General features: G+C 43.3%; 4 protein-coding genes across 6 annotated transcripts; 2 read left to right on the forward strand and 2 right to left on the reverse strand.

Moving 5' to 3' along the window:
- On the forward strand, positions 4,626–6,319 carry LOC8067891 (protein ACCELERATED CELL DEATH 6). The gene is made up of 2 exons (XM_021450100.1): positions 4,626–5,402; positions 5,480–6,319. Exons 1-2 carry the CDS (start codon positions 4,968–4,970, stop codon positions 6,188–6,190), a joined length of 1,146 nt encoding a protein of 381 aa, XP_021305775.1. The 5' UTR covers positions 4,626–4,967; the 3' UTR covers positions 6,191–6,319.
- On the reverse strand, positions 6,640–10,135 carry LOC8067892 (protein CWC15 homolog). The gene is made up of 7 exons (XM_002437634.2): positions 9,899–10,135; positions 8,166–8,272; positions 7,940–7,984; positions 7,770–7,857; positions 7,257–7,347; positions 7,043–7,149; positions 6,640–6,920 (listed from the first exon to the last, which is right to left on the reverse strand). The coding sequence occupies exons 1-7, from the start codon at positions 10,027–10,029 to the stop codon at positions 6,797–6,799; spliced, it is 693 nt and encodes a 230-aa protein (XP_002437679.1). The 5' UTR covers positions 10,030–10,135; the 3' UTR covers positions 6,640–6,796.
- Positions 10,459–14,247, reverse strand: LOC8066875 (probable polygalacturonase). The gene is made up of 6 exons (XM_002437635.2): positions 14,093–14,247; positions 13,142–13,492; positions 12,353–12,473; positions 11,920–12,094; positions 11,662–11,732; positions 10,459–11,557 (listed from the first exon to the last, which is right to left on the reverse strand). Exons 1-6 carry the CDS (start codon positions 14,135–14,137, stop codon positions 10,833–10,835), a joined length of 1,488 nt encoding a protein of 495 aa, XP_002437680.1. The 5' UTR covers positions 14,138–14,247; the 3' UTR covers positions 10,459–10,832.
- On the forward strand, positions 21,463–25,109 carry LOC8066876 (desumoylating isopeptidase 2). Of its 3 annotated transcripts, XM_021449491.1 has the most exons (6): positions 21,463–21,723; positions 22,478–22,739; positions 22,905–22,972; positions 23,407–23,566; positions 23,648–24,541; positions 24,622–25,109. In XM_021449491.1, the coding sequence occupies exons 1-5, from the start codon at positions 21,595–21,597 to the stop codon at positions 23,752–23,754; spliced, it is 726 nt and encodes a 241-aa protein (XP_021305166.1). In that variant the 5' UTR covers positions 21,463–21,594; the 3' UTR covers positions 23,755–24,541; positions 24,622–25,109. The 3 variants fall into 3 exon arrangements, with proteins under 3 accessions (XP_021305166.1, XP_021305167.1, XP_002436336.1); XM_002436291.2 differs by having other exon boundaries at positions 21,464–21,723; positions 23,407–24,541; XM_021449492.1 differs by lacking the exons at positions 23,407–23,566; positions 23,648–24,541; positions 24,622–25,109 and adding an exon at positions 23,126–23,396.

The following is a 25,192-nucleotide window of genomic DNA, read 5'->3' on the forward strand; positions in this document are numbered from 1 at the left end:
GGCAACTAGGGGATGTTTGGTTCCTAGCCATAGTTTACCACGACTAACTTTAGGTAAGTGTGGCAAGCCAATAAAAGTGTGACTAGTAAATTGATTGCTACACTTTACTATGCTTAAAGGAATCTTGTCACACTTTTTAACTCTTTGACATGTGGAGCCCAAAAGAATCATGTCTAAGCTTAGTTGTCAACCAAACACTTGTCAACTTAGTCAAACTTGCTTAAAATAAAGTATGGCAAATTGTAGCTAACAACCAAACAAGCCCTAAACACGGCCTTTTCCTGCAGGGAATCGGGAATGGGGGCCATTGCCACCTTGATACATGGCAGGATACAGACCCAAATCCGGACAAGATCTCTCTCCGTGCACCTTTAAACTTACTTTAATTTCTCTATGCTGCCATGCATGAAGGCACGCACGAAACGTAGTAGCCCTTTGCGTGCTGCTGGCTCCCGAAGAATATGCACTGTACGTACACTCCGGCCAGGCATGCAGCATCCCGGCCGGACAGTATCTCTCTCCGCACGTGCACCTTTAAACTTGCTTTAATTTCTCCGGCCATGCATGCAGCATCCATGGACGACGCACGCAACGTAGAGTAGCCCTTTGCGTGTGCTGCTAGCTAGCCGCCGAAGAATATGTACTGTAACTCTGTAAGTACACACTGCGGCCATGCATGTAGCATCCATAGACGATGACGACGACTTTAAGTCTTTGATTATATACTAGACTGCGTATTCGTACGTTGCTACGGAACAACTAATTTTTTTACTAAAAACATATGGACCGTATGAGTGATATAATCTTTAAAATTATAGAGATCGGTCACAGCACACCATTGCTAGGCAAGCAATCATTTAGCATGTTTAAATAACCGTGGTACAATGTTTCTATTTAATCATCAATACGATGATGACACATGCACGTCTAAAAATAATCTTTTATCATTTAGATTGGACAAATATGAGCTCGGCACTTTTCGATACATCAATTTATAGATGTATTAATCTAAAACATATTTGAATGTGGTAGCAAACTAATATTTATTCACAGATGGATTGCAGAATTGAAACAAAGGGAACTTGTAATAACCAGCACGTGGAATTCTTTTAGATACATTTTGAACATATATTTTATTGCGGGATAGTTAACATCATCCACAAACTGAAACTATCTTTGCTGCTGCTATGATCCAATAACATCCCTTCTATACCTAATAAATAAAGAGATATATATTCAAAGATATACATGTAGTATTTTGCGGTCTTGCTGGGGTTAATTAGTCTCTTTGTAGTTTGTACTGACCTTCAGACTCTCTTGAGGGTCCAATAACCACCTTTATATTCTTGCTTGTAGCCTACCAAAGGAAATAACAAAAAAGCATGATTTAGAAAACAATCTTGACACATATAGTAAATGGAGTGTCATCTTATAGGTTTTCACTTCTCTACACTATGAATGATACAGGGAATTAAAAAACATTCACAGGTATGATCTTTTGATAGGCAGTTCAATAAAATTAGTAGCTAGACGACCAAGCAAAACCGATCACACAAGCAAGAACATCACAAAGGACAAATCGATTAGTGATTTTACCTTGGATAGGGGTGGCGGCTCTTCAAACAGAGGCTACGACAGAAGGTCAGCTCAGTTTGCTGCACGGCAGATGAAGGCAGAGCTGCTTCTTGGACGATGGAGAAAGATGTCCCTACTTCTCCACGTCAAAAGGTCCAGAATATATACATGTCTACTTTTCTTACTTGCTGCAGCGCATGAGAAAATTCTACTCCTCTTGGCATGTGCACTCAACCCAATCTCCAACTGGAATTGAACTTTGGGAGGGCTACAATTCACAACCACTGTATAGTAGAAAAATAGCAAATTCCCTCAGTATTTTAGCCATGGTGTTTGTAGCAAGGTTCAAATCACTAACAAGAGTCCTCCAATATGAAGAGATACTTTCGATATGAAAGCCTCCTAGTTCCCAAATCACTGCTCTGCACATTGTTAGGGCCAATTAATACGCCGTGTGGTAGGTGGTGCCACAGTTAGCTCGGATTTTAAATAATTTACTAGCACTATTTTACTGTTCGTCTTGGTCAATTGGTCAACACTTGACAAGGCCAATAATATATATATATATATATATATATATATATATATATATATATATTCTCATATAGACCGCTTAGCCCAAGTAAGCATATTATTGCTATAATATATCTTAGGTTGTTTAAATAATATCCATATGATATTACTTTAATTGACATTTATTATGTGTTTTTTGTTTTTATTTTTCCCTTGGTTAACTATACAAAAATAATTTGTGCGTTTGTGACGTATCTACATCAAATACTAGAATTTGACTATCATGCAAGTGATCTTCATCACATCACATCTCATAACGAAATATTTGACTGGATGCAAATGATGTTCATATATAGCATATATATACATCACATAACAAAATATTTGGATTTGCTTAATGCTTAACTATAGAAATACTTGCTTATTTTTTTATGTGTCTACACATCAAATATCAGAATTTGACTATCATGAAAATAATGTTCATATATAGTATACCTTTTTTTTGTTGAGTGTGCGCAGTGTATCCGGCCTGGTCCGCGCGCTATACCCATGAACCAGCGCTTCTCAGGTCCAGATCCATCGAAGCCCATAATATACTAAGACCTTGGACCTAACTGAATCTAAAAGACTAGTCTGATATGCGAGAAATTATATATTATGTGCTCCTCAAGCATCAATTATTACCAATGTGGGACTATATTATAAATTTGGTCAAATCTGAAATGACTTATAATTTAAAACGAAGGAGTATTATACGATGCATGGAGGATGAAATCCACGCAGTAGATTCCAGAGAGGCGACCAATAATCTATAATCACTAGTGGGTGCACATACACACAACGAGCTATAGTGACCTGGCCTGGCCTGTGGTGTGCATGGGCTCATTATCCTGGTGATGTGCGATTATAAAGTCCGAAGGATCAACGATATAGGCCACACGCACCCCACATCCCATATATAGTAGCAGAATAGACTGATAGATAGCTAGCTAGCTAGCGATCGAGCAATGGCCGCCGCCACCGCTAGCGGAAGCGAGCAGCAGGCTGCTGCTCCTGAGCCAACAGCACCCCCCGCTCCTGCCTGCCCGCGGGCCACACTCGATCCGCAGCTGTTCATGGCTGCTCGCCGCGGCGACAGCAAGCTTCTCAAGCATCTGCTCCAGCTCCAGGACGAGGACGAGGACGAGGAGGATGATGCGAATAATGCCGTGCGGAAGGGGGGTTTGATCCTTGATGAGGCGAATAATGGAGGAGTGAGGACCAACGAGGGGGACTTGCTGCTGCAAGTTGTCGACAGCGGCGAAATCGAAGTATTAGATGACGATCATCGACGAAGTTCATCTCATGGTGATGATGATGCGCCGCCGGCGGCGGTAGATGAGCATGATGAGCCCCTTGATGCGGATGGGGTGACCATGGAGGGGGACTCCCTGCTGCACGTGGTTGCGGCGGCACGCGGCGGCGACGACACGCACAAGTTGCTCGACTGCGCCAAGATGATCGTCCGCGACAAGAAGCGCCGCAAGGGCGGTGCTGCTGCGGTGCGCCTAGCACTGGAAGCGCGCAACAGCAAGGGCGACACGCCCCTGCACTGCGCCGCTGCTGCTGGCAACGACCGCATGATCACATGCCTTGTTGAAATCCTCCCCTCCAAGTACAACGACGACGGCGATGAGGCGACGCCGGTGAAGAAGAAGGAATTGGTGAGAATGCGGAACGAGTGTGGGGAGACCGCCTTGCACCACGCGGTCCGCGCTCCCCACAACAACGAGGCGTGCATCGTCATCGACAAGCTCATGAAACATGATCCAGATCTGGCATGCGTCTTACATAAGGATGGCACTTCCCCATTGTACTTGGCCATCTCATTGGGCAAACACAAGATTGCAGAGCATCTGTATAGCAAGAGTCAAGGGAAGCTGTCCTACTCTGGTCCACACGGAAGAAACGTATTGCATGCAGCGGTTCCTCGTGGCCAAGGTATGTAAATTATTAAGCCAATAATGTTATGTAGAATAACTAAGTCAATATTATTAAGATATTACTTTGTGTTATTTTTCAGTAGGGGCTCTTGTGTTCTTCCTCGCCTATTTAACTTTGTGATTTTGCCCCCGCTTTTTAAAAATAAAGGTAGAGTTTGCCCTTGTTCCATTTAGAAATCGACAAGTTAATAAGTTCAACTGCAAATAGACTAGCTACTTTACCCATTTGAATTTTTTCCTATGGTACTATGTGGCTTTAACCTCTATATTGACATTAAATATTCAGGAATTATTCTAAAAGACTTTTATGGCAAAATTTGCAAATATATCAAATGTAAGCATAGTTTAACAAATTAAACATGCTTATTAATAAACCATCAACAAAAAGCCGAGAGGGTTACGATCGATAAGTGTTAGTATTTTTTTTTCTTTCTCTTTAGTTTGTCTGTAATTTTCGCGATGAATCTTTTGAGCCTAATTAGTTAGTTTATGGTTGGATAATAATTGATAAATACAAACATACTTAAAAATTTGGTCAACTACACACGCCGTAATTAAGACAGAAATGACTCTAATAAATGCATATATGCAGTGCTGCATATGATTTTGGGATGGCTCATCAAGGACGCGAAGGCTAAGGCTAGAGAAGACGGAGCGACCCATGGGGTGTCTGAAGCCCAGTACCCTAGAACTAGAACCCCCGGGCCTGCTGGAAGCAGCAGTACTAGTACTGTGCCAGCGGCAGCTGCTGACTATTATTGTCTCCTGACATAGCTGACTAGGCAGAGGGACAGTGAGCAGAAGGGGAGCACCCCTCTTCAGTTGGCCGCGTCGCTGGAAGGATGGCCAGACGCGCGGTATGTTTACACATGGTTTCCACAGATTAGGCGAGTGTCAATGTCAGCCACAAAAGCCCTGCTATCCGTCAACATATCCACGGCGTATCAGGCGGACGACCAAGGGTCATACCCCATACACGTCGCTGCACAAGCAGGCAGCCTCGCCGTGGTGAAGCTGCTGCTGGAGTGGTGTCCCGACTGCGCCAACCTGCGAGATGGCCAAGGACGGACGTTCCTCCATGTCGCCGCCGAGAAGGAGCGCCTCGCTCTGGTCCGATATGTCGTCGTCTCATCGTCTGCAGATATGATTCTGAATGCGCAAGACAGCAACGGGGACACGCCGCTGCACGCCGCTGTTCGTGCTGGCAACCTTGCCGTCTTCAGCTGCCTGTTTCGCAACCGCCAGGTGCGCTTGGATGTGGCAAATCAAGACGGCATGACACCTGTCGATCTTTCTTATACTAGGATCCCTCCAAGGTTTAATTATTCATTGGTAAGCAGACATAATTATTCATTGTCTAGCTAGCTAGCTAGCTATATTCCTTCAATTTCATTCGTTCGTTCATGCAGAATCCAAGAAGCAGTGTACGCAGGATATTACTTGCTGCAGGAGCTCCGCACGGTGGAGCTCGGCCGGAGCTCTTCTATGCAAGACACATCCCCAAAAGAGATTTAGACATGGAAGCGAAGAAGCATACAGAAGCAACGCAGGTGATGAGTATTGTCACTGCTCTTATTGCGACTGTCACATTCGCATCAGCTTTCACGTTCCCTGGAGGCTATGGACCCGACGGCCAGCCAGTGCTCGCTGGCAGCTATGCTTTCGACGCGTTTATCCTCGCCGACACCTTGGCATTCATCTGCTCCATCTCAGCTACCTTCTCCCTTGTCTATGTTGGGTTCCCGTCTATGGACATCTCCATACGTTTCAGGTACTTGAGGCTTTCCGCCATCTTGCTGCAGAGTGCAGCAAGGAGTTTGGTGGCCGCTTTTGGCCTCGGACTCTACCTGCTGCTAGTGGTTCACCATACTGCTAGTGCGATTGCTGCTTGTGCCATTGTTTTGGCATCTTCGCTCTATGGGAACATGGAATTTTGGGGGATCATCCATATGGCGACAACGGTCCTCGCTCGGATTGGAATGCAACGATATGCGGTAGTGAGTTACGCAAGAAAGATATTTTTTACTGTCTTGAGACACTTCTGGTCCTACGTAATAATCTTCGGCCTCCCAGCAATTCGCAAGCGGGTCAACTCTCAAGTGGACAAGGTAATAACGTAGTACGTAGGTGCCAAGATTCATGAGAAGCTATAGCTCACCACAAATTCTAAGATGGACCAGAGTCACCACTCCTTGCACTAGCAGCTCATCATGCTATATATAATTAATCGAACAAGTATTAATTCTCCATTAATTGTCTCTTACTAGTTTTTCCTATGCATAATATATTAACCATGTGTAATCGATCATTGCTGTGCGCATTGTGGCACTTTGAGCTATGTGCTGAATATTATGTAACGGGTGTAGCTGAGTGCACTCTTGAGATAGATAGGTAGATAATTAAAGTAGTAGTGAACGCATGCATCTTGCACGCGGTGACCACAACGACGGTACTCCGGTGCACGCATGTGGGCATGTCCTGCTCAATCGGATCTTAGATATGCAACAGTTGAGTAGATATATAAATGGAACATGCCCCCCCCCCCCCCCCCCCCCACACACACACACCATTCAGGGGCTGCCCGTTTGACAATGGCAAATGCTTAAACTCTTGCTTCAGAGTTTCATACAGCAGCAGCCCAATAGTGATCTTTCACTCATCATACACAAACATCACAATACAAACAGCAGAGAAGTTTAAATTGTACACGGCACGCCCGCACTAGCTCACTTCATGTACCTCTGCAAAAATTTGCGGTGGAAATCGCTTCTGATCGTGTCGTTGATGAACCGTTTCGGTGTCTTGGTCTCTCCACGTGCCTGGTTCTTGAATACCACATCATCGTCCCACCTGCAAACCATATGCCCAGCCCAACAAGATATTAGGTTCACTATAATCCACTTGTGAATTCAATCGAATGCTAGGACAAATGCCTACTATATATGACAACAACATCACGGCAAACATCCTACCTTCTCTTAACACTGAAGGAGCTAGGATTGTTGATATTGATCAAAGGGTTTCCCCGCATCAGCTCAGCCTCCTTCATCTTGGCCTCCTCTTCTGCTTGTTGCCGCTCCTGCAATCAAATGATTTCCATTATTTATGTTTCCAAAACCTATAGAAAAAAAAAACATCGTTTACAAATCATTAGAATTTATTACACATATGCAAAGATAGGAAAACCTTTCTAAGCTTCTCCTCAGCTCTTTCTTTCTTAATCCTCTCAAGCTCTGCCATTAGAGCTTCAGTGTCATCATCATCGTCATCGTCATCACTAAACACAATTTGCCACCCAATGTGTGTAAAGAGCAACCAAACATAGTGAAGCAGAAGTGTGGTAAACAATGAAAACATAAAGCCAAATAAAATATTTGTTCTAAATAATGTCAACGAAGACGATGTCTTATTTTCCCTGCCCATTTGAAGCGAAGACAGCCTTATCACAGGAAACAAAACAAAGCATGCTACTATGCTAGGAAATGCACAATAGTGGGTAATGGAGACCGCTCCACAAGTAAGCATGCCTATACAAAGTTTTATGGAAGGTGACCGGGGTGGGGGGCGCAAAACAATTTTACACATTAGTTAATGTGCAGCAAGTTTAATTCATTCTGCTAACATATGAAGAATCCCAGCAGCATTTCACCGATTAAGGTTCATAAAACACTCATCACTTATAAGGACAATGATACCTACCTTTCGTCATCACTTTTAGGCTCCACATCGGAATCATCTGCATCAATTTCTCGTGGAACTATCTTATCCTCCGCCTCTCTCTTTGACCCTATGATTTACAGTAATAAAGGAATAAGTCATCAATAAGCCACATCATAAGCAGATATTGATGCGGTGTTCGTTCCAACAACCTTCTAAGAGTAGCTGGCTTGAACTTTTCCGTCGGTCTCTTTCTTCTGCAGGCAAGATACATATTGTTACTGATTGTATGTACCAGTTAGAAACTTATCCTTGGACATATCCTGAACGGAAAAGCAAAAGAACGAGACAAAGAAAGTAGGTATACCAGCATATGGCTTATCCTTGGACATATCCTGAACGGAAAAGTAAAAGAACGAGACAAGAAAGTAGGTATACCAGCATATGACTTATCCTTGGAAGAGTAGTGCTTGCGCTCACGTTCCTCAAGTTCCTCCCTGAGGTTCCTCTTCTGTAACTCCTCTTGGGTCTGTTGTCCGTCTTTTCTGCACACATGGGTAAAAAATAGTGAGTCATGGAGGGACAAACCTCAGCCTGACATATTCCCAACGAAAATACACAGCCAACGGCTTTGACAAAGATAATTAGTGAGAATAATTATAAGTAATATGTTAACCATCTCTGAGGGGTGATTCCTACATTTTGTGCCTTATTTTCCTAGACAATATATAATCTCAAGTTACCAGCTGGATATTAGGAAATATTCAACCTCGCATAAGAAACTAGGTGCTCCTTTTCGATTTGCAGGTGGTAGTCATAACGGTCATCAGAGGTGGAGCAAAAGCAAATGCATTTTGTTGTTTGCAAGCAGTCAGGTGGTGCAGAAAGGACAATAAAGCGGGATTAAGCATTGTAAATTCCCCTAAAGAGACACCATGCCAATTCAGTGTAGCAAAAACACATGACTTCACATATTCTATAAAAAATGAACAGCACTCTACATGCAGCAGGATATTAAAGAGGTTGTTGAAAAATAATGAACTCGTCTTCAGGTCTCTTGACCAAACCAAGCATAAAGTGAGAATGAGTTAAATTTGTATGCCTCATGAATGCAAAAAGTGAGAAATCTTAGAAAAGGCCAACACAGCATGCTGTATCCGTCCTTTCTAAATACAAGCTAGGAACTACTGCATATCCTGCATCTTGACAGCTAACTAAGAAACCTGTTACCGTTGGTTGGGAGTTCGGACTAAGTGTCAAATACTTGTCCATGTAAGCTATTTGATTGCAAGTCAGGATCCTTAAAACTGTTTTCCTTGTATCTGTACATAGTTAATTCGACAATTGAATCAAAACTCTAAGAGAACAATATAACATGCTTACATGTAATAGGATTATCAATGGACTTTCTGTCAGATTTTACGTCCAGCAATTCTCCAACTACTTCTTTATTTCTTGGACAACAATCTTATCGGTGATCAGGTGGAAAGTGGAGGGAAGAGCTCCTGCTGGATGTCAGTTGCAATAACTAGATGCTCATGGCAATTGAAAAACAGGAGGCATTCCTCTGCTTTGGTTTTTGGTAGACTCTGCAGCCACCTTCTTAATGTTGGACTTACAAAGATGAACTGATTAATATTACAGCATACCACCGAATAGACATGCTAGTAGTAATATCTAAAGTGAAATGAGTTGTCAGATGAACTCGACATCAGTGGATAGTGGTGGACTGGTGGTAGATGTTAATCTCTACTGAACAGAACCACCATCATCTAGTGTAATGTACTAGCATGTAAGCAACTCTGCCCTGAAGTATAATAATAATAATAATACAAAGAGAAACTTTGCTGGAAAGAATGAAAACCATGCCATCTCTTATACATATACTTTTTAGGCACTTACTAATGTAATGATTCTGAAATGCTAATGTAGCCACTCATTGGGTAATTCAAAAATTTAAGTTGTAGTAACACATGACGCGTGGTACAGAAAGGCTAATCAAGCGAAATTTCGCGCAAACTTTTGAAGGTTAGGGTTTGGCGGCGGCGTAGGAGACGGCCACACAAATTGAATGGAAAATCTCCCCAAATCGAGGAGCAAACGGACCCTAGTCGTTCCCCGCAATTGATTCTCTAGAAGGGGTTGGTGTAGGGAAGAGGAAGAGAATGTACCTGGGCTTGAGGGAGGTGTGCGCGGCGAGGTCGCGGGAGGAGTACTTCTGGGAGGGGCCGAAAATGCGGGTGCCCCCCTGCTCGTTGCCGCCCTTGGCCGGCGCCCAGGTGGGGCGCGCCGCCGTCGTCATCTGGAAACCCTACGCGGCGAGGTAAGCTGCGGTGCCCGTCGTCTTGTCGCTCCGGCTTCTTCGGCTCCGGACCGGGGTTGGTCTGTTAGGCTCCGGCGTTACTCACCTGTTCAGATATCATCCAAGGCCTTGTTCCCAAAAAGTTTTAAAATTTTCAGATTTCCGTCAAATCGAATCTTGTGACATATGTATGGAACATTAAATATAAATATAAATAATAACTAATTGTACAGTTTGTCTGTAATTTATAATTTATGAGACGAATCTTTTAAACCTAGTTAGTCCATAATTAAATAATATTTGTCAAATACAAATGAAAGTGCTACAGTGTGTATTTTGAAAAAAAAAATGGAACTAAACAAGGCCTTACTATCCAGTTTGAAGCGATCTCTTGTTGCATGTGGACTTTCGAAGCCACTTTCCTTCATATTTATAAATATTATATGACATGTAGCTTTGTATATAAGCATAAGCAACAGCAAACTCAACAAACAGCTGGGCCTAAATAACCTTTTCCAGTTTCAGGCCAGCTGATTAATTTGACGCAAATTCACACGGACATCATCAGCCACATCGTCACAAAGAAGATATACTACATTGGATCAGCTTAATTGCTCGCTGCGCTCGTTATTGTGTTCATCACTCATAATAAGACTTGAGACTAGTACTAATTGCTTGCGTTGGATCAGGACGACAAGTGTATGTGTATGTGAGCGAGCACTACTAGTAGTTGTGGTAGGCTGCAAGCTGGTGATCCGCATCCACGATCCACTAGTTGCTTCTTGATGACCCGAGAAGAGCTGCTAGTTGCCGCCGCCGCTGGCGCCGGTACCGCCGGGGACGTCGTAGGCGCACTGCTGCACTGTGACCTGGTCGATGGGCAGCGTGTCGGTCGGGAACGGGCATGCGCCGTCGTGCGCGCCCTGGAGCGGCTGGCACGGCGCCGGGCTGACGTTCACCGACACGCCCTCGACGTCGGCGCACGTCCATGGGTACTTCCTGGACTTGGACAGGTCGGCGGTGACGTTGGCGACGCAGATGCCCTTGAAGGGGGCGCCCTGGATGCCCTCGAGCCTCGCCGCCTCCTTGTACACACCCGTGGCCACCACGTCCTGGTAGCTGATGTTGTCGACGACGGGGATGGCGTTGGGGTCGTACTTGTCGTCCGGGTGGGACTTGTAGTTTCCCGTCATCCAAAACACCCACTTCATGGTGGTCAGCGTCATCCGCCGCACGAACACGTCCTTCACGTAGGCGCCGCGGCCCACCGCCGTCTTGATGCGCACGCCGGACTCGGAGTTGATCGCCGTGATGTCCTCCGCGCGCACGTCCTGGATGCCGCCCGACATCTCGCTCCCCAGCGCGATCACCGCGCTCGTCGGCGACACGCACGTCAGCCGACGGATCACGATGTGCTGGCTCGGCATCCCGTACGAGATGCCGTACTCGTCCCACCCGCTCTTGATCGCCACGCAGTCGTCGCCAGACACGATGTAGCAGTCCTCGATCCGGACGTGCGAGCAAGAGTCTGCATCCATCCATGTTCATTTCACTTATGCGTTCTCCTTTCTTCTAACAACAATCCAACTAAATGATGAATCAGCAGCTTCTCTGCATATATATATACCGTACCAGGGTTGATGCCGTCCGTGTTGGGCGAGTTCGTCGGCGCCAGGATGGTGATGCCTTGCACCACGATGTTGCTGCGTTTATAGTATATATATATATATATATATAGGATCGGAGTGAGTGAGCAATAATGTCAGCACATAACTTAGCATGCTATGCAAATTATTATGCCGAATTCAGGTGTTTGTATACAGACTGTAAAGAGCTCAGTTTAGTTCCTGAAAGACAAGATGAAAACCTTCAGACAAGCAAATCAGCTACCTGCTGTAGACCGGATGGATGTTCCACGCCGGCGAGTTGAGCAGCGTCAGGTTGGAGATGTAGATGGTGTCCGAGTGCATCAGCTCGATCAGGTACCCGCGCGTGTACTTGAGCTGGTTCTTGTGGAATTTCGACCACCACATCGCGCCCTGTCCATCAATTGTGCCGTTGTTACCTGGACCATGAAAAATCACATCGTTCGACATCACAGTCGTCACAGCCAAATCAGAAATGTTGTACATCAGTACATCGATTGTGTATTGAAATGAACACATTTTTTAGCATGTTGCATCAGGAAAGCATTTCCATATACATGGTGCTTTGGTCAGGCTCTGAACATTCATTTCTCCAGAGTCCAGACAGACTGAATATGAAATGTTTCAGTCTGAATAACATCTTTCAGCCTGAATACTGAATATTTCTAACTACTCACCAGTAATGACTACATCGGTCAGGTTTGATCCACCGACGAGGCTAGCGAATCTTCCTCCAATTTTATCCCTTCCTCTTCCATAAGAAGGCAGGGGATCAATGATTGGCCATTCGTTTATGTCCTGCACCACCAGACTTGCTTTGTGTTATAAAAAATGTTGAACTGAATTACTGAAAGGACCCAAATATGTGAATATGTGCATGTCTTTATCTACTTTCTGTGGCTGATGCTGATTCGTTGTGAGAGAAAAACACTATTCTATGGTTGGAAAAGTATAGCTAATTCTAGCCGATAAATTCAAGCGAACAGGGCAAATATGTGAATATGTGCATGTCTTTATCTACTTTCTGTGGCTGATGCTGATTCGTTGCGAGAGAAAAACACTATTCTATGGTTGGAAAAGTATAGCTAATTCTAGCCGATAAATTCAAGCGAACAGGGTAATTAAATCAAGATCTGAGACTACGCATCAAGAATAACCTTTAGTCAATCATATAGAGAAGAATATACAAGTACATCAAGATCTTCTCATTCATTTTAACCATTGTTTGTTGTCCGGTGGCAACATTGTGCAACCAGCAAATTATGTGCCCAAGACACCCACCATGTCTGGACACCGACCTGACTGAAAATTGCAATATTTGAGATCGTTTTTGTTATATCTGGTCAGTTACGTTATCGTCATAAAGAAATACCAATATCTAACTGAAATGCTTGGCACATCGGTTTTGTCAGTTATCGTCTCATCATAAAAGAAAATGGAGACAAGCCCAAAACCAAATATCGGACCTGGGAGGCGAGGATGACGGCGTCGCTGTGGAGGAAGAGGGTGAAGTGGCTGGTGAGGTTGAAGGGCCCCGTGAGCCACTTCCCGGCGGGCACGTACAGCATGGCGCCGCCGGCGTCCTCGCCGGAGTACTGCGACAGGTGGTCGACCGCGGAGCGGAACGCCGCGGTGTTGGAGGTGGTGCCGTCGCCCACGCCGCCGAAGTCCGCGAGCGACGCCGTGTGCGCCCGGCAGGCCGGCGCCAGGTACATGCTCTGCCCGGTGCCGTGCGCCGGGGTGGGCGCGTGGTGGCGCCCCGACACCGACACCGCCGCCGACGCGGCCAGGACGAGGAGGCATAGCGAGCGCAGAATCTGGTCCAGGAAACAAACGGGAGGCCGTCAGTGTGTGTGCTTCAGAAATTGTCTGCTACAGCCTACATACATGAGCTGATCCGGATTGCTGGACTGGGTAGAATTCGAATTTGGGCAAAAAAAAAATGATGTTTTCATTGAAAATTCTCGGAAAATATGTGCGAAATCTTTTGGGGAGGAAACGAGAAGTAGACCAAAAATCTTTGGTTGTGCATGCGAAAGTAGCATAGCAGTATATCTAATCTTGTTACCAGATTGCTGCAGTGCGGTGCAGGACCTAACCTAACCCACATTTGTGAGGCAAAAAGACGGCACTTTTCAGTGCGCCATTTTAGGAGGCACCTCCATGTGCAACTGGCGACCGAAGAGGAAAAATCATTAATTTCTGCACATAATCACGGGAAGAAGAAGAACGCAGAACTAAAAAAGGCATGAAAGAGCGGAACAGAGAGGATGCTCCGCAATTGCAACTTTCAACAACTGGGAGATGGGATTTGCAGGACATGTGGAGTAATGAAGAACAGAACCGCGCAGCAAGAAGAAGAAGAAGAAACGCGTGATAGCAGAGAGTAGAGGATGGAGGCAGTAGCGAGTTCGTACATGGAGGAGCGGCGGCGCGTTGAGGTGGAGCGTTCGCAGCGCCATTGCTGCTCTGCTGGTGCCGGTAACTGCTTTGGAGTGACTCACTCACTCACTCACTCGTGAGATCACGGGATGATGGAGTGGATTGGATGGTAGCGGCAGGGCGAGCGGTAGCCAATTTATAGGAGTCCTTGCTGCACTGTTCAGCACGACATCAGCTGCTTCATTAATAGAGAACTTTTATTTTCACTTGGCTAAAAAGTACTTTTCGCTGATCAGAGAAAAATAGCAAACTTCTCCTGTTCATTGAGATCTCCTTCATCATTAATTAAAATAAGCTGGTGGTTTATTATGCAGTTCACAACTACATTTTTCCTGCGTTTTCTTTTTTTTTACCACTATCAAGTGCCTCCTTTTCTTGAACTTACACTTTTTTTGTACCACTATGAAAAGAAAATAAATTTAGAAGGGTGGAGTATGTTATTAATGTTGTTTTAAATCATAGACTATGGATTTACGATCTGCCTTAAAACAACTAATCCATGATTAAATTAGGCAATAGTAGCTAAATTAGACAACTTTTATGAAACAGCTATATCCAAAAGATAGAGATAGTTATAGCGGAAGATCTAAAACCATGGTAGGTAATAAAGTTTTTCTTCTATACTCCCTGTGTCATTTTATTTTTTTATAAGCAAACGCTATCATCAACGTGATTGACAGTGATTGGTTGATATATGGAAAGTATTTAATAAAAATTGATTTCTGTTCTTTAGAATACATTGTATTTGAAGATAAATTTTGAATGTTAGAGTGCACTGTATTAAAGTATATCTTTTGCTGACGAGCTATCTCAGTTGCCTGAATCGCTTTTCACCGGTCCGGCCTACTTACATCTTAAGATTAAGATGCATGTCATTCTCAACTACGGAAGAAGTATGTACAATCTTAATTACTTTCACTTAATTGCTTGTTGATAAGAAAAAGGTTAATCGCTTGTGTTTTATATCGGCCTAATGCTAGGGAAGACGTATGCAAAATCTTTAGTTTCAGTTTGCCTTTTGTTGAGTATAATGGCTTATTACGGCTGTTCACCTGTATACTGATATGAGCTGCCCTGTTCTCTTCCTGAATACTAGTACTAGTAGGCTACGACCTCTGCATCACTGACACTGCTAGTCATGGGGCATATCGTATCACCAATTCATTAGCAACTTTAGTTTAGCATGGTGAAAGACTGGCTGATGAACGTTGTGTGGAGTCTGAAATTTCTGTGAGATAGATTGATTTCTGAGATTATTAGGCCTTGTTTAGTTCCAAAAAAATTTGCAAAATGAACAGTGTATCACTTTCGTTTGTATTTGACAAATATTGTCCAATCATGGATTAACTAGGCTCAAAAGATTCGGCTCGTAAATTACAGACAAATTATGCAATTAGTTATTATTTTTATCTATATTTAATGTTTTATGCACACGCTGTAAGATTCGATGTGATAATGAATCAGTAGTAATACTATATTATTTGGTAAAGTGCTGCTGCTTCAATTCGTCGGCTGGTGTTTGTCGTTGCAGCTTCACGTGGAGTACACACACAAACATACATCCATCCCGTGTGCTGTGTGCATTGCATTGTGGTCAGAATCAGAGGAAAAAAACAGAGGGAGGGAGAGGGTCGTCTTCACGGACTCACGCACGGGTCGTCGCAGGTCGCCGTGCGTGCATCTGTCTCCAAATCCGAGCCAGTAGCTGTAGGATTAGGCTAGTCTCAATGTATAGTTTCATGATACAGTTATTAAGACTATATCCGAGCCACAGGAGTTTCATGGGAATAAGGGCACTCACAATGCAAGACTCTATCATAGAGTTCAAGACAATTAATTACATATTATTTATGGTATTTTGCTGATGTGGCAGCATATTTATTGAAGAAAGAGGTAGAAAAAATAAGACTCCAAGTCTTAGGCCCAAGTCTTATTAGACTCTAAGTCCACATTATTCGAGGTAATAAATAACTTTAGACTCTATGATAGAGTCTGCATTGTGAGTGCCCTAAAACTCCTCTCTCATCTGATGAAACTCCTTCATTTAATGACTCTGTCAAGTCAGCAATTTTACTTATGTGGCACCCTATTTAATGTGTATGATACTCTCATGAAACATGCATTGAGACTGGCCTTATTTGCGTGTCGTCGTTGGTTCCAGTAGTGAATAATCCAAAGCATGGCCGGATCACGGGAGGGAGGTTATTAGCTAGTGGCCTAGCTAGTGCTCTGATCACATTATTGCATTGGCACTGGCAGCCCCACTGATGAAGAAGATTATTAGTACGTACGTATATCGCTCTCTGTCTCTCTGTGCTAGCTTTAGCTTTCGGCCTTCACATTACGCAATGCATGGGTATAGTATAGCTCGCCTGCGGCTTAAGCGTGCGTGCATCCTTTACTCTATGTACCTTGGGTATAGCCCTTTGCTCTAGCTCTGTTTGGCCTTGTTTAGTTTTCTACCCAAAAACCAAAAATTTTTCAAGATTTTCAGTCACATCAAATCTTGCGGCATATGCATGGAGTACTAAATATAGACGAAAACAAACCAAAAATTTTCGTGAACTAAACAAGGATTGGAACGGAGGAACAGGGAAATAGAGTAAAACAAAAGCACAAGAATTTCATAGAAATCACGCAGAAATTTCAAAAGAATCAGTTCGATTTCATCGGAATAGGAAAATTATAGAAATAATATGAATGCATTTTATGCATGTGAAAAACAAAGGAATTTTAAAAGCAACTCACTAGATTGAGAAAGACAATTTCCTTTTTCTTAAAAACTCTCATGTAGAGAAATGGGACAAAAAACCCTGATCCAACATAATACTCTTTTTTCTATATTTTTTCCTTGATCCCTCAAATAGATAGGAACAAGCAACATTTTTTTTCCTCGATCCTCTTTCTTCCTCTGTCAATGGCATCTCGAACCCACAGTAGGATTAAGAGAGAGGAGAGGGCTTAGCTATTGATAGGTGGGTCCACCAACTCAAATAACAAGGATATGGATATGGCCTGTTTGGATTCTGATCTCCTCTAAACTTTAGAGCTAAAAATTCAAACAAATGGTCTAAAGTTAGCTCTAAACTTTAGCCCACTTCACATATTAGAGCTTTAGACCTAAAAATAATCTAAAATTTTCTAAAGTTTTTAGAGCTCTAAACTTTAGAGGTAGAGATCCAAACAAGACCCTTATTAGCTAGTTTACTGCAGGAACAGTTCTCTAATCTAAAAACACAAATTCAGTTTTCTTAATGTGGTTTTAAGAGAGAGAGAGAGAGAGGATCTAAGAGAGAAGAGGATCCGCTGAAGTTACTACCACGAATTACTGATGCGCGTGCGTGCGTATCTACGTGGGTTGCTTCTTGGGTGCGTGGGTCGGTGGTGGCAGCCGCAACTGTCCACTGTCGACAGACACACAAAGAGCACATTCAGGATGATTAGCGATGGAGATGGCAACCGCGTAGATTGCAATGCATATATGTGCATGCATCTTTCTCTCTCCAAGTATTATTAGAGCATGTATTTAGTTTGCCTTATTAAATTTTAGTTAACTAAATTCTAGTCACTTTAATAGCTAAACTTTAAATATATATGAACTAAAAATAAGGTAAAATAGTTTAGTCTCACTAAATCTCCAAAAATAATTAAAATAGTTTTACTAGTTAAAATTTAGCAACACACCCATGCACGAATTCAATTCGTTGTCATCCACGAACTGAATTGAAGAAGCTAGCTATATACAGCAGCTTGCTAGTAGTGGCCTAGTGGGGCTGGCTGCTACATGGACATGGACCAGAGACGAGACGACGCCGGCTGGCGCGGCACACTTTCCGTCCAAAAGGCAAAAGGGTTAGTTCGTTCTGCAGACATGCATGCTTGCCTGCCCTGCCCTGCCCTGCCCTGCCCTGCTCATCGATCGGCTACATTTATACCTCTAATTAATTTGGTGCAGCAGTACGTGTAAAATCAGTATGGATCTAGTATATATATAGATTCACGACATGGCACACCATGAGCTCAATAATATATCTTCACCGAAATTTTGTGGTCGATCGGACCATGGACGTGTGCTAGCTAGTGCTCCGTCGTTTTCATGGCCTTTTTGCCGGGCGCATGCACGCACGCGCGTACGGTATATATATACATCGATCCCGGCCTGCTGCAAAAGTGCAGACTGCCAGTGATGGGCCATGCCATGTCACTAGCATTTGCGGTTGTGCGTACGTTGTTGTTCCATTAATTTCCATAACTACGACTATATGCATGCAGTATGTGTGTCTTAGTGTGTGTATGCCTAGCTAGCGCCCATGTCTGACGGAGATAACAACGATGTGTAGGCCTTGTTTAGTTTCGAAAAGTGAAAAGTTTTTGCTACTGTAGCACTTTCGTTTGTTTGTGATAAATATTATCCAATTATGGACTAACTAGAATCAAAAGATTCGTCTCATGATTTACAGCTAAACTGTGTAATTAGTTTTTGCTTTCGTCTATATTTAATATTTCATGCATGTACCACAAAATTCGATGTGACAGAAAATTTTGAAAACATTTTGGTTTTCAGGGTGAACTAAACAAGGCCGTACTCACTCTGTATACCATTTAAATATCGTTTAGAACAGTAAAACATTTATGAAAGTATTTTTCAAAATAAATCTTTATATGTCTTTTATATTTACAAACTCAACAATTTTTAAAAGTTATTGATGATTTATATTTTTAAATGCAATTTATATGCCGGTGGTGGCCGGAAGCCAAACCGATTAGCCGCCCACCCGCCCTTTCTATCCATCCGCACAACATATATACAGTACCATATAATCCATCCACCATGCATGGTTGACGATCGACTCAAAAAATAAACCGCATGAACGAACGGATCCGACTCAATCCAATTGTGACCTGCACTCAGCCCTACATCACACATATTTTTCTCTCCGCACTGCTACAGAATGAGGCATTGGTCGATGTCCAAAATGACCAAAAACTTCAGCCTTTTTGCGGCCCGGAGTTAAAGACTCCTTTAACACCGGTTCGTAACACGAATCGGTGCTAAAGGGTCCTACCCAACGGCTACTGACAGGTGCTGTCGGGGCAGGGACCCTTTAGCACCGGTTCGTGTTACAAACCAGTGCTAAAGGGTCCCCTTTAGCACCGGCCAGCGCCACGGGCCGAGACAAACCCTTTAGCACCGGTTCACCCTTTAGCACCGGTTTTTGCCCGGAACCGGTGCTAATGGTCCGGTTTATAGGTCGGATCCTCTCTGCCCATTTGAAACCGAGAGCACCATTCACCATTGTTGTTCTTGGAGCTTCTTCTTCCTTGTTCTTCATTTGTTCTTCATCTCCGACGCCCATCGTTGATCTTTTTCGACTCCGTCATCGTTTGTTCGTGTTTGGAGGTGACTAACTTTTGTGTTTCTTGTCTTTTTCATGTTGTTTTTGGCTTGTGATGTTTCTATTATTTTTAGCTCAAATCCACTTTATTATTTTGAATCATTCACATGAATTAGTATCCATATATATATTATTTTGAATCATTTTATTATAGGCAAAGCTTAATTATTAAGCTAAGCCTATAATTTTCATTTATATATGCTTAATATGCGTGTAATATAAATATATTATTGTATCAGCAAAAACATGTATTGAAAAATCTATTATTATTATATAAAAACAATAAACATAACCGAAGAAGTGAAAAAAAAGAAACCCTTTAACACCGGTTGGTAATACCAACCGGTGATACCAACCGGTGTTAAAGGAGGGGTGGGGCTTTAGCCTCGGTTCTCCGAACCGGAACTAAAGGGTGGGCCTTTAGTCCCGGAATGGCAGCACCGGCTCGGGAACCGGGGCAACAAACCGTTCCCGACCAGTGCTAATGTCTAATCCTGCAGCAGTGCCGATCACCTGTAAATTTCAATATATACAATTCTAACGATTCAACTACGACATATGCAAGCGTGCACTTTACTTGCACGCATGCATCCGTCGCCATCGGTCGGTGGCAGCCACATGTTTCCATTATTTTTTTTCCTTCCTGCTGTTCCCATCTATATCTTCAGTGGTTTTTATCAGCATAAAGAGTGGAGCATGCGTGGCAGCCGCTAGTTAACCCGATTGTCTCCTCTGAGGCCTTTTTTTTCATAAAGAGTTGAGTATACTATAACATTATGTGATTGGTTGCTATGGTCTGCCATGCAGTTTTTTTTTAATGTTTTTTATAGGCATTCATCTCAACCGCGAGACACATGGCAAGTAAATAAAAGTGTCTAGCGTCTCAACCAAACATGTCCTAAATCTTAGATAGGGTTTATCATTCTTTCTTCTTTTTCTTCTTTTTCTCTAGCCATCTCTTCTTCTTTAATTTCCCTCTTCCCATTGGTTGAGGACGGAGGACGGATCAAAACTAAGATCTACCGGGTATCAAGATGCATTTATTATACAACATATGGGATGACGTATACAAGGTTTAAATGCTTTGCAAAATAATTTACTCTCAAAATCGTGCATGTGCTCCCGGAAAATTGAAATCCTAGGGTGTGTTTTTTTCAAGGCAAATTTCTATCTAACATCATTTTCAAGACAAATTAAGATTCAGTCTAAGATCAATTTTTCAAGGTTATGGAATAGTGTTCAAGCGCTGCCCACACTAGTGAATGGCTTGACGTGGGCTATGGTCAGCCATCATGGTAGTGATACCTCGATGATTCAATGAAACCTTGTGGTTCTGCATACACGACTTGCCCATCATTTTTTGCATGGGTAAAGATAGGGGCCTAGAGAGGGCCTAGCCTCCCCCTAACTTTTTTGTTTTCCTCTATATCCTTTAATAACCTAGCTAATTTGCCATGTACATAAAGAGTAAATAGCCCCCTATTGACACTTGTCCCTCATGATCTTAATTTCAGGTTTCGCCACTAATTGATTGACCTACCATAATTGCTCCTCTAAGCTCGACAATGAATCCAAATCATGAAACTTTACAAATCTAACCCTCATGATGAATGTGCACCAAGCATAAATGGCATGGTGATAGAGTCGATCAAAACATTAGCTTTTCAAATGCACAATGAACTCAAGCGTGGAGAGTGCAAAACCGCTATATAGAGAAAAACAAGTCGTTCTAAGGGAAAAACTACTCCCTCTATTCTAAAATATGAGTTGTTTTGTGACTTTTGTCTTTTTATATACGTAACCTTTATTATATGTCTACACATGATGTATATCTAGATGTATAATAAAATGTATGTATTTTGAAAAGGTAAAATGACTTAATTTTTTTTGGAGTATAAGAGAGAGAGAGAACGGAAACGTAAAATAGAACGGCGCCATCCAAAGTGTAGACTGCCTGCCTGGACCCAGCCGGTGATCGTCCGACAGGTGGGCCCGGTTCGTCATCTGCTCCGGCAAAAAGGTGACTACGGCAAAAAGCCTGCCTTCCAGCGATCTCCGGCGGCGAGGCGCCGCGCCGGGGGATGGGCCAGGATGTGGTCGCGCACGTCTACGACGTCGCCACCGCCGGCTCCGACACCACCGTGCTCCACATCAACCGCTTCTTCAAGGACGGCCTCGGCCTCGGCGGCATCTTCCACACCGCCATCCAGGTCATCCATTTCTCCTCCCGATCCCACCGCCATTTTTTTCTCCATTTGGAATGCCTGCAACGCCCGCAATGATTGGATCTCGACTCCAGCGGGTTCGTCTCCTGGAGAGATAGAAATCGGTTCTTTTTTTATATAAGTGGTGTTGGTTAATGCGTCAAATTGTTTTTTTTTACCCCAAATCATAATTCAATGCTGTTGGTACTGAATTGGGGCGATTATGTTTTTATTGCTCCTGTGAAGAATTTAACTTGATTTTTCGTCGGAATTGACAAGCGTACAAACTGTGCCTTATATGTACTGCTAGCCACTAGTCACCATTTAGCCTGACATCGTGCTTCTTGAAGAGGGTGTGACTTCAAACTGTAATTCTCACTGGGAACTTGGAGATTTCCTATTAAGCCTGTAGTGTTGAATGCAGACATGTGGTAGAAGAGAGATATCTGTGTCGCCCTAATGATGATGCAGACGCAATGAATTGTGAAAAAAAAAGGAAAACATTGTTTACACCCATTCTCCTCCTGGTTCTGTGAACTGCTTACCTCCTGGGCTCTCTAGACTGAGCACTGATTGTTTAGGCTCCTTCATATTTACTATTCTCTTTAATGAAATTTTTGTAAATTCATCCTATGAAACTAGTCCATTCATGTTATCAATGCGTTTATTGCGATTGGATTCCTAGCAACTGACTATTCATTAGAAGGTGCTTACTCTTGAGGCTTTGTTGTGATTAACTCCTGAGCATCTCGACTAACAGGTCTACGGTGATGAAGAATGGTCCTTTGGCTACTGCGAGCGTGGCACTGGGGTTTTTAGCTGCCCCCCATGCAAAAATCCCATGTACACTTATCGCGAGTCCATAGTGCTGGGGAAGACTAACTGCTGTATCCTCAAGGTAAATCAGATACTCAGGGAACTGAGCTGGGAGTGGCCTGGACAGTCATATGAACTCCTGTCAAGAAACTGCAATCACTTCTGTAATACCTTCTGCGAAAAACTTGAAGTGCCGAAACTTCCAGGTTCTTACAATTTCTTACCATTTGACTCATAAACAAGTTATTTGGTCGTTCCTTGTCTATAATGGCTGCTGGAATGTAGACCCTTCATTTTGAACTGAATGTCAATCACGAAACATATTCAAACTTAAACTGTTTTATGACTCCAAAGTGATTGGTTATGTGCAGGTTGGGTCAATCGCTTTGCAAATGCGGGTGATGCTGCTCTAGATGTCGCTGAAACTACAGCAGTAAAGGTACGCATTCTGGACTTTTTTGCTAGTTTTATTTCTCTCTCTAAATTTTTTCGTCTCCTGTTGTACCAATGGAATTTGATGTATTTCGCCCCAAGTTGTTGTGTATCTTCTAAACTTCTGTGTTCAACATCGCACTCTTTGAAAACTTGATAGTGAGCAGACCATGGCATCATGTTAAGCAATCTGAAACAGAATGGAGAAGACCCAGAAATTAACCTGCATTCTTTCTAGCTGAAGGAAATCTCATAGAAAATTGCTGTGGTACACTGTCAGATTGTGTTGGTATATTTCTTAGAAGTCTTTATGCAAAGGAATTTGTGCCATTATGTGAGACAGTAGCAGTAGCCTTATCCATTGGCAATACTGTCCAAATGAAATTACTTTGTAAAATTGACACATATTGAATCTCATAAATCTTTGTCCTCTGCACTCAGCTGAAACAAGCGAAAAAAGAGATCGTGACTGCATGCAAAGCAGCCTCAACATTTTTGACTGGCACATCGTCAAGCAGCTCATCAAATGCGGAGGATATGGGTGGGTCAACATCGTCAGGAAATTCTCTTTTTGAGGGGGCATGGATCAGAAGTATCGTCGGTATGACTATAAAGCCGTCAAAGAGTCTAGTCTGTGTAGATAGTTCAGATAGTGACAGCTCTGAGAGTGAATCCGTATCAGATGGCGATCGGCCTAACAGCGATGACAACGCTGAGCAACAAGCTAAAGGCGCAACACAGGAGCCAGGCACCAAAAATGAGAATAACAAACCACAGGGCCATTCATGAAGCTCACTCACACCAATACTGCAGAGAGAGGAAAGACCTCTACCATACTGCCGTTTTCTGATAAACAGATTACACAGGGAGGAAAACCTAGAGCAGAAACTAACTTTACAATTTTGTCACGTTCATTTCTGATTGAGAGCTGGGAGCGGCGAAAGGGCCCTGAGGAGTGCGGAAGCAATGGAGCGCACCACAATGTGTGCAATCTTGAGCTTAATCTCTCCGCGCCGTGGGAGCGGGCGAACTCTCCTTTGCCTTTCAGCCCTGTAAACTCTGATGAGACGAGTCGCGCTCGCTTTCTCTGCCATCTTTGTCAAACGAAGGAGATGTTTCTTCGTAGAGAGTAGTAGGAAGCAGACGGTGAAGGAAGAGATGTATGTTTGGGAGCTGGTTGCACTTATGCTTAATTTCGTGCTACTGTGGTCTATTTATAGATGTCGAGGAGTTTATCTGAACATAAGACATGACAGCTAAATTCTTGTTTCTGTGTAGTATCAACAGAATGCTGTTCCTTATAATAACCCTGCAGTGTCTGTAGGTATGAGAAACCTCTGCTGGCGTGTGTGTTTCAGTCATGATTGGTATGTTTGTCCGTGTGCCCGAATCTGCAAATCTTTGACTTGTTGCTGTCCATACGCGTCTCTTTGGAGCAGACACGTATGCATCCTATGAGGAACAAATGATTGGCTTGAAAGGTAGTAGTATGACATTTGGCCCCTCACCTCTGATGTCATGTACTATATGTATATATGTATATTCGAAATGCAAGGAATTGTTGCCAACCTGGTAGGTATGTCCCCAAAGCCCAAAACCTGAATATTTGTTGATGAACAGAAGACGCATTTGTGACAATATTTTTCTTGGCGGCAGCTGAATTGAGAACGAGAGCCATGCCGGACAAGTGCCACCTGTGAGGCTGTGATGTCATGTGAATGTATCAGAATCCTAGGCTTGTGGAGGAGCAGAGAAATGATGCCAGGCTGTGGTGCCCCCAGGGCTGAGTGCTTTGCCGCTGCACGGGAGAGACAGGCATTTGGTTGGGATTATGCTTGTTGATTGCTGGAGCGGTTACAAGAGGCCGTCTCCATCTTGAGCGCTAATCATTTGCATTAGTTTTGCCATGATCCTTGTGTCGTGTGGCAGTTGCAGACTTGCAGTCCTACCTTACCTGTGACAAGCTGATTGGCCCTTGACTGCTTGACAGACTCTGGATCCGATGGAGAAGATCAGAAGAAGTTTCCTGGAGACCTTTTGGTCTCTGTCTCTCCTTGTGGTGTTTCAGTATCACGTCGTTTTCTGAAACCCATTCATTCATAGACGTGTTTACAATCTTCATACAGCTGAATGATGCTGCAACATCTTCTCCGGTCATTACATCATGGTTTATCTTTTTCTTTTCTTTTTTTTTTTTTTGCTTTCAAATGGAACTTTTTTATGATGA

Source organism: Sorghum bicolor, chromosome 10 (genome assembly GCF_000003195.3).
Source record: "Sorghum bicolor cultivar BTx623 chromosome 10, Sorghum_bicolor_NCBIv3, whole genome shotgun sequence".
NCBI classification, from domain to species: Eukaryota; Viridiplantae; Streptophyta; class Magnoliopsida; order Poales; family Poaceae; genus Sorghum; species Sorghum bicolor.